A 9,008-nucleotide genomic window follows, 5' to 3' on the forward strand; every position below is an offset into this window, starting at 1 on the left:
GTGATTTAAACTGTAAATATTTCCTCCCTTTTCCACAATTGCTTCACTCGCTGTCACGGTGACTTTGTGACTTCCAGCCGTCTCCTCCTCGGACCTTGTCACTCAGACCCCCCCAGCTCAGCCCCCGTTATCCTGCGGCTGCCTTTCGGTTTCGCTCATGAAGAGTTTCACCCGGCAGGTGGCTCTGAGCTGTTGGTACGTTGGAGAAATTAGGAAATCAGCCCCTGTAGGAACAGGCCCCACTCACCCGTAGCCAGGAGAGCAGCGAGGATGCAGACGGCAAGAAAAGACTTCATGGTGATGTGGCAGCAGTTGATCCACCCTGGGGTCTTTGGAGGATTTTTCGCAGAAGGGCTGAAATCAGATCAGAAGGGAACTTGCATACGCATGATTGGGCCGAAAGGATGGGGAGAGCCACAGAGCCATTTGCCACAGTTCTGGGGTAGCGACGGCTCTGGCATCTTCATGGCTGACTTTTTTGTGGCACGTACAGGGAGAAGTCGGAGAGAAACCTCAAATGCTCCTGCTGGAAGGTTGCCACATACCATGACTTTGTCTCCGCGAACACAGCGAAAGTACACGCAAGAACCAAAAGCAAGAGAGAGACAAAACAGGCTGCTCCGTTTGACGGCGCGAGACAAAGCCGTCCACTCTATAAACAGAGGGTGTCAAAGAAGGCTGCTCCCTACAGCAATGAGAGACAGCTCGCCCAACCTGCTTCTTTTCCTGACTCCAAGAGGGGACTGGAACCCAGTGGTTAGAGAAGCAGGGCCAGGAGCCAGGACTCCTGGGTTGTGTCCCTCATTCTGGGAGGGGAGTGCGACCTTGTGGTTGGAGCAGGGAGGGCTAAGGCTGGGGCTAGGGCTGGGGTTCCTGGGTTCTATTCAGGGGTGAGCTGGAGCTGGTTTGCAGGAACCGGTTGTTAAATTTAGAAGCCCTTTTAAAACCGGTTGTTCTGGGACAATCGGTTCTAAAAGGGCTTTATTTAACAAAGGCTCGGGCAGCTGTCCAGCCCGCCCCCGGCACCAGCTCACGTCCCCCTCCTCCCCTCCCCCTCCTCCCCTAAACGCTCCGCCCCCCTTGTCCTCCCCCTACCCTGCTTCCCGCAAATCAGATGTTCGCGGGAAGCCTGAAACAAGCAGCAGGCAGGTCAGCTGGGGTGGGGGGCTGGGGAGGCGCGAGGAGGGCTCCAGAGAGGCAAGGCACGGCCCCGTCCGGTCCCAGCCGAGCCCCCCAACCCCAGGGTCCCGGGGGGGCAGTCAGGATGCAGCAGGGGTTGAATGGGGCGGTGGGGGGCAGTCAGGGGCAGGGGTTCGAGGGGCAGTCAGGGGACGGAGAGGAGAGGTGGTTGGATGGGGTAGGGGTCCCGGGGGGCCATCAAGAATGAGAGGAGGGGTTGGATGGGGTGTCAGGGGGCAGTCAGGGGACAGGAAAGGGGGGGTGGATGGGCCAGGGGTCCCAGGGGTGTGTGTGGGGAGTTGGATGGGGCAGGAGTCCCGGGCAGGGGACCATGACACCCTCGTGGGGTGAGGGGGAGGAGGGGACCTGTTGGTAATATTTAGCCACCTCATCACTGGTTCTATTCCTGCTCTGGGAGGGAAGTGGGGTCTAGCGGTTAGAGCACCAACAGACCAGAGGGCTGTGACTTACCAAAACTCCTTAGGGGCTTCAGGCTGAGTGGCGTTTGCCGGGGCTGGAGCAGACGGATAGTTCAGTGAAGCAGAAAAGATTTGTCAATCTCTGTCTCTCGCCTCCTTTTATGGAAGGGCTCTGCGACATGCGCAGATGTCATACGCTGGTGTTTGGTTGAGTCCGTAAGTTCCTAGACCCCTCCCCAGCCCTGCCCCCACCCACCGGTGACACAATTTGGACACACGAGCATGTTGGCAAATTCGCCACCCTTCCTGCTGAGAAACAAAAACCACAGGGATGAGTGAAACCGCCTCCCCTTTACATCGTGGATGATGAGGGGGCAGCTTGAGGAAGTGGGTCACACCCTGGATGTGGGGGCAGGACTAATGACTTAGAGCAGTGGGCCAGCTTACCTGTATTATATTTATTGCTTTGTTACCCTGCTTTATTATATTTAGTAGTAACACAAGGAACCTACAGGCTTTTATCCTGTAAGATTTGGCTTTAGAATATAGTGTGAGGCCTGAGGCCTATAACCTTTGGTGTAGATCAGGGGTCGGCAACCTTTCAGAAGTGCTGTGCCGAGTCTTCATTTATTCGCTCTAATTTAAGGTTTCGTGCGCTGGTAATACATTTTAATGTTTTTAGAAGGTCTCTCGCTACAAGTCTTTATATTCTATAACTAAACTAGTGGTGTACTGTAAAATAAACAAGGTTTTCAAAATGTTTAAGAAGCTTCATTTAAAATTAAATTAAAATGTTGATCTTATGCCGCCGGCCCGCTCAGCCCGCTGCTGGTCTGGGGTTCTGTTCACCTAGGCCGGCAGTGGGCTGAGTGGGGCCTGCGGCCGGGACCCCAGCTGGGAAGGGTCTGGCAGCCAGAACCCCAGACGGGCAGTGCGGGGCCGGCTGCTGGGACCCCAGACCGGCAGTGGGCTGAGCGGCTCATCCCACTGCCGCTCAGGGGTTCCATCCGCCGGCTCTTGCCAGCCGGGATCCTGGCTACTGAACCCGCTCAGCCCGCTGCCGGTCTGGGGTCCCGGCCCTGCCCACATACAGTGGGTACCTACCTTCCCCCTGGTTCTGGCCCATTCTCTTCCTCTCTCTGCACTGAGCTGAGGGTGGGAGTGGACCGAGCACAGGGCTGGGGGTGGAGGGTCTGGCCAGGAGCTAGAATGGGGGAGGGGGCTCAGGGTTGGGGCAGGAGGTTTGGGTGTGGGGGCACGTACCTGGGCAGCTCCCATTTGGTGTGAGGGGTGCAGGTGGGAATGTGAGTGGGGGTGCAGGAGCTCCCGTTTGGTGCTCCGGGGGGGGGGGATGTGCAGGGTGCATGGGGTGTGGGGGAGCTGGGGGTGCAAGAGTCAGAGCAGAGGGCGGGGGGCATGTGAGGGGGGTGTCAGGGTAGGGGGGCTGGGTACGTGTGGGGGTGCCAGAATCAGGGCTGGGGTCATGGGGGGGGTTAAGGAGTCAACAGAGGACTGGGTGGTACAGGGCTCAGGGCAGGGGCCTGCGGGTGCAGGGCTCAGGGCAGAGGGCTGGGTGACTGTCCTCCCCCCAGAACCTCCCCCTGCTCCTTGACCCGACTACCCCCTCCTGGGACCCCACCCCCTATCTAAGCCTCCCTGCCCCTTGTCCCCTGACTGCCCCCCTAGGAGCCTACCCCCTACCTGTCCCCTGACTGCCCCAACCCTTATCCACACCCCCGCCCCCAGACAGACCCCAGGACTCCCACGCCCCATCCAGCTGCTCCCCACCCCCTGACAGGACCCCCAGAACTCTGGACCCATACAACCCCCCCTTCTCCCTGCCTGCCCCAACCCCTCTCCACACCCCTGCCTCCTGACAGCCCCCCCAGAACTCCCCACTCATCCAACCCCCCACAGCTCCTTGTCCCCTGATCACCCCCTCCAGAGACCCCCCCACCCTAACTGCCCCCCCGGACCCTCCCCGCTCCCTGACTTCCCCCTCCAGAGACCTCCCCAAACCCCCCCACGGATCCAACCCACCCTGCTCCCTGTCCCCTGACTGCCCGCCCCCCCCGGCTCCATTACCATGAGGCTACCCGTGCACCCGGCGTTTTGTCGCTGCCGTGCGCACGCAGCCCCACCTGGCCCCGGCCCCCGGAGCGCTGCGCGCGCGGCGGGAGGGCTCCGGGGGAAGGTGGGGGAGGGGCCGGCGGCTTGCTGCGCTCGGACGGACGCTCTGGTCTGGGCGCGCGGACCCCGCAGCTTGCCCCGTCGGCAGGATTTTTAATGGCACGCAGAGTCCCGGCAGGCAGCCGCGTGCCATTAAAAATCGGCTCGCGCGCCATCGGTTGCCAACCCCTGGTGCAGATAAAGGTAAGTAACTCATAAGCTATAGAGAACTGAAAGTAGCATGCAAGAGGGGGAATTGTGTCCAGAATACTGATGTCAGCAGGGCCGCCGTGGAGGGCAAGAACATCGCTGACACCAGCATCCGGAAAGTTCTGGACAGAACCTTTGGCCGGAAAGCTGCCATGAATGCAAATTGACGTGTCTGCTAATAGGGTAGCATCATACATATACTAACCTATAGAAAACGGACGCCTTAAGGGAAGGACATACAAATCAGGACCTTTATTAAATATGCCTTGGTCATGGCAGCGGCAGCGTAAGCTACTATATAAGTAACATTTCAGGGGCAGCAGATAGGCTGGAGAGATGTAGACCTTGGGAGGGGCCAGGATGACGGCCACCGGGGAAGATGAGGATGATAACGGTGATGAGAAAGATAATGGTTAAGTATGAAAGATAAGGGTGTAAGTACGGACGTCCACGTGTACTTTCTGTATTATCTCCGTCTGCCTTGTTGAGTTTAAGTGTGTGTTTAACTTTGCTAAATTATTAATAAATTATATGTTTGTATATAGCAGGGGTAGGCAACCTATGGCACGTGTGGTGAAGGTGGCACGTGAGCTGATTTTCAGTGGCACTCACACTGCCTGGGTCCTGGCCACCGGTCCGGGGGGCTCTGCATTTTAATTTAATTTTGAATGAAGCTTCTTAAACATTTTAAAAACCTTATTTACTTTACATACACCAATAGTTTAGTTATATATTATAGACTTATACACAGAGACCTTCTAAATACGTTCAAATGTATGACTGGCACGCAAAACCTTAAATTAGAGTGAATAAATGAAGACTCGGCCCACCACTTCTGAAAGGTTGCCGACCCCTGGTATATAGAGAGAATCATAGAATATCCGGGTTGGAAGGGACCTGAGGAGGGATCTAGTCCAACCCCCTGCTCAAAGCAGGACCAATCCCAACTAAATCATCCCAGCCAGGGCTTTGTCAAGCCTGACCTTAAAAACCTCTAAGGAAGGAGATTCCACCACCTCCCTAGGGAACCCATTCCAGTGCTTCACCACCCTCTTAGGGAAATAGTGTTTCCTAATATCCAACCAAGACCTCCTACACTGCAACTTGAGACCATTGCTCCTTGTTCTGTCATCTGGTACCGCTGCGAACAATCTAGATCAGTGGTCCCCAACCTTTTCGTCTGGCGGGCGCCAGACAAAGGACCGTGGTGGCGGTCGAGCATCCGCCGCAATGCCGACGAATTTCAGCAGCATTTCGGCGGCGACGCCTCTCGATGACATCGCTTGTCGGCGGCAAGTGGCGTCATCCAGAGGCGTCACCGCCGAAATGCCGCTGAAGTTCAGTGGTGACGCCTCTTGATGATGTCGCTTGTCGGTGGTAAGTGGCGTCATCCAGAGGCGTCGCTGCCGAAATGCCACTGAATTTCGGTGGCATTTCAGCGGATGCTCGACCGCTGGCCATGGTGCCCGCGGGCACCGCGGTGAGGACCCCTGGTCTAGACCCATCCTCTTTGGAACCCCCTTTCAGGTAGTTGAAAGCAGCTATCAAATCCACCCTCATTCTTCTCTTCTGCAGACTAAACAATCTCAGTTCCCTCAGCCTCTCCTCATAAGTCATGTGCTCCAGCCCCCTAATCATTTTTGTTGCCCTCCGCTGGACTCTCTCCAATTTATCCACGTCCTTCTTGTAGTGTGGGGCCCAAAACTGGACACACTAGTCCAGATGAGGCCTCACCAATGTTGCATAGAGGGGAATGATCACATCCCTCGATCTGCTGGCAATGCCCCTACTTATACAGCCCAAAATGCCGTTAGCCTTCTTGGCAACAAGGGCACACTGCTGACTCATATCCAGCTTCTCGTTCACTGTAACCCCAGGTCCTTTTCTGCAGAACTGCTGCCTAGCCGTTCGGTCCCTAGTCTGTAGCAGTGCATGGGATTCTTCTGTCCTAAGTGCAGGACTCTGCACTTGTCCTTGTTGAACCTCATCAGATTTCTTTTGGCCCAATCCTCCAATTTGTCTAGGTCCCTCTGTATCCTGTCCCTACCCTCCAGCGTATCTACCACTCCTCCCAGTTTAGAGAGAGTTCCTGTGATGTGATTGTGCACATCAGGGTTCCCAAATTATATGATAATTTTACAATAATCTTACTGGGCCTGATCTTAAAACAAAAACCTGTTAATCCTCAAGTTACTATGATATATCCCCAGCTTTGGGTCAGGCTACAGGACTGAGCACTGTCGCCATGCCAATCTACCCCCCAGTGTAGCAGCAGCTAGGCTGATGGAAGCTACCATTGCTTGGGGAGCCGGAGGTCCTACAGCCACAGAACGTGCCCCCCCCCCGCCCTATAACCTGTGGTTACACTCTGCCGTAGCTGTCCTGCTACAGCGCCCATCTCATAGACCCTGCAGCTCAGAGCCGAGCCGCGTGGGCGGACGGGATTGCCTAGTTGCACACTCAGGGGCAAGGAGGGAAGGTGGGAGCAGCAGCGGTGGGTAGGACCCTGGGAGGAAGCAGGGAGAGAGCTTCTTGGGCCCACCAGAAAAGCAGGCGCGGGGATTTCTGAGCATGGGAACAGGCTGCTGCTGTTTGTCCCTGCTGCTCTCCAAGATGCAGGACGCTGAGGGGGTGCGCCGCGCGGTCTTTGCACTGCAGAGAGACCTGCCTTGCATCATCGAGTTCTTCTCCTAAAGGAAACAGCCTTGCAGTGTCCCCACACGGTGGCTAAACCACACGGGGCCGCAGAGGGGGAAGTAACAGCCCTGCAACAAAATACATACAGGCCTAAGGCTAGATTCCCGGCTACCGCAAGTCCCAGCCACACAGATTTAGGCACCGCCGGCATTCACAAACGCACACACACACCAGTGTCTGGCGAGCCCTCTGGGCAGCTCAAGTCATTCAGCCTCAACATTTTTGCTGTAAAAGTTCCCCTGATACTCAAGTTTTTGCCCCCGTGTACCCTGATGCCTGCATCCCAGCAAGAGCCAGGAGCCCTGATTTTGCCTGCTGGGCTTAATCCAGGAGGTGCTCAGAACTGGCTCCACGCACCACAGAGGAGGAGCTGGTGTCAGCAGTGGCATCCCTTGGATCCACTAGTCCAGTGGCCAGGCTCCTCCCCAGGTTCATTCATCCCTCTGCCAGAGGTGGAAATGGGATTTGAACTTGCATCATCCACTTCTGAGCTGAGGGCTGGAACTGCAGGGATGTACAACTGCCTGACATGGGGCGGGGGGTCCTGCAGTCTCTCCTCTTCAAGCTGTTCCACCAAACGACCAAAAAACCGTCATGAACCGTAGACCTCTAGGAAGTCAGCCTGAATTGCTTGGAATGTCGCGGGCCTCCCACCCTGAGCGACACCGGTCGCTCGCTAGCTGCCAGGGCGGCCGTCCTGCCGAGCCAGGCGTCAATATTTGGTGGCGAGCCACTTTTCCATTTCTGCAGGATTAATATTTCAGCCACTAAGGCTACACGTTGGAACCAGGTCACTTTGTCACCGGGTCGTCTCCGGGTACCAGGAATAGAACCAAGAATGAAACTTAAGGGGGGGGTGGTGGCAAAGAAATTGGTTAATGCCGGGTTTTGGTTGCCCGTTGATAGCTCTTGTCCTTCCAGAGTGTCGAGTCCAGCAAAATCCAACCTTCTGGAAACCAGGAAATACCGCGTTACGGTAAACGCCCAGGCAGCCATCGCTCTGTCCCCATGGCGATGGGACTCCAGCGGCATTCACTGGAGCGGCGCTGAATGGTGGCGAGATGTGTTGGAAGCGCTCCAAGACCTCCATCCGTTTGACAAAGAGGGTACTGAAGGGTGACCTGACCCCAGTTTATAAACGCTGGGGAACAAATATTGGATCACGGGGTCTTCAGCCAAGCTCGAGAAGATCTGACACGAGCTAACGGCTGGGAGTTGCAGCCGGACAAATTCAGCCTGGAACAAAGGAGTCAGTTTTTAACGGTGAGACTAATTAACCGTTGGGCCAATTTACCATGGGGTGTGGTGGATTCTCCATCACCGACAATTTGTAAATCCAGATGGGATGTTGTTCTCAGAGGTCGGCTCGAGGAATTAATTCAGGGGGGCCGATGTGACATGGTTGGGGGGGTCTGAGATGATTCCAATGGTCCCTTCTGGCCTGGACTCTATGTTCTGGATGGTGCTGGCCCTGCCATGAGTGCAGGGGACTGGATTTGATCTCTCAAGGTCCCTTCCAGTCCTCGGATTCTATGATTCTGTGACACTAGGGGCTGCGATTGTGATATGAGGAGATCTGGGCTGAGTCCCCCCAAACCTCCCATGCCACGAGGGTCCCATCGGCGTTGTGTCAATACAGAACTGGGTGGATCGTGTTCGCAGCAGGGCCCAGGGTTAGCTGGCAGGTAGAGGGTTAGGGAGGTTCCCGAGTTCACATGTAAAGGGGCCAGAAAAGGTTATGAAGCAGCTGTGAATTGTCCATGTGCTGGGGGAGAAGACTAGGGTCTGGAGTACGTAGGGGCAGTACGGGGAGCCCCCGTCCATTGCCGTGAAAAGGCAGCGGGCGAGAAGGTGTCCCCAGGGCGTTGTGGAGCGTCACTGGGAGAAGTCACAGACAGCGATGACGGTGCCGGCGTTTGCCTTAACTCACAATTTCCTGTTTTTCAGATTGTCACGGAGTGTGGGGGAGTCAGGGCCCCGCACCCCCCACTTCCTGCGATTCCCCGGGACTCTCAGCCAGCCAGTGACACAGCAGGTTTATTAGACGACAGGAACACGGTCCCCAGCAGGGCTTGTGGGTACAACCAGGACCCCTCTGCCGGGTCCCTCTGGGGGGCAGGGATCTTAGACCCCAGCCTTGGGGTTCCCTGCCTCCTCCCAGCCAGCCCAAACTGACACCAAAACCCCTCCAGCCGGCTCTCCCCCTCCTTTTCTCCCCCTCTCCCTTTGGGCAAAGGTGTCGACTCGCCCCATCCCCTTCCTGGCTCAGGTTACAGGCTCAGGTACCGTCTCCCATCTCTAAAGTCACCCCCTGCTCTCCCATCCCCCATGCAG

At 56.3% G+C, this 9,008-nt stretch overlaps 1 protein-coding gene across 1 annotated transcript in view; it reads right to left on the reverse strand.

Moving 5' to 3' along the window:
- LOC123351763 (phospholipase A2 inhibitor gamma subunit B-like) overlaps positions 1-1,785 on the reverse strand; it is an 11,557-nt gene extending 9,772 nt beyond the window's left edge. The window contains exons 1-2 of the mRNA XM_044991370.1: positions 1,651-1,785; positions 248-354 (exon numbers count right to left, since the gene is read on the reverse strand). Coding sequence (XP_044847305.1) covers positions 248-296 — 49 coding nt within the window. The 5' untranslated portion in view covers positions 297-354; positions 1,651-1,785. The remainder of the gene's footprint in view (positions 1-247; positions 355-1,650) is intronic.
- Positions 1,786-9,008: the final 7,223 nt, after the last annotated feature.

Source organism: Mauremys mutica, chromosome 17 (genome assembly GCF_020497125.1).
Source record: "Mauremys mutica isolate MM-2020 ecotype Southern chromosome 17, ASM2049712v1, whole genome shotgun sequence".
Lineage (NCBI taxonomy): Eukaryota > Metazoa > Chordata > Testudines > Geoemydidae > Mauremys > Mauremys mutica.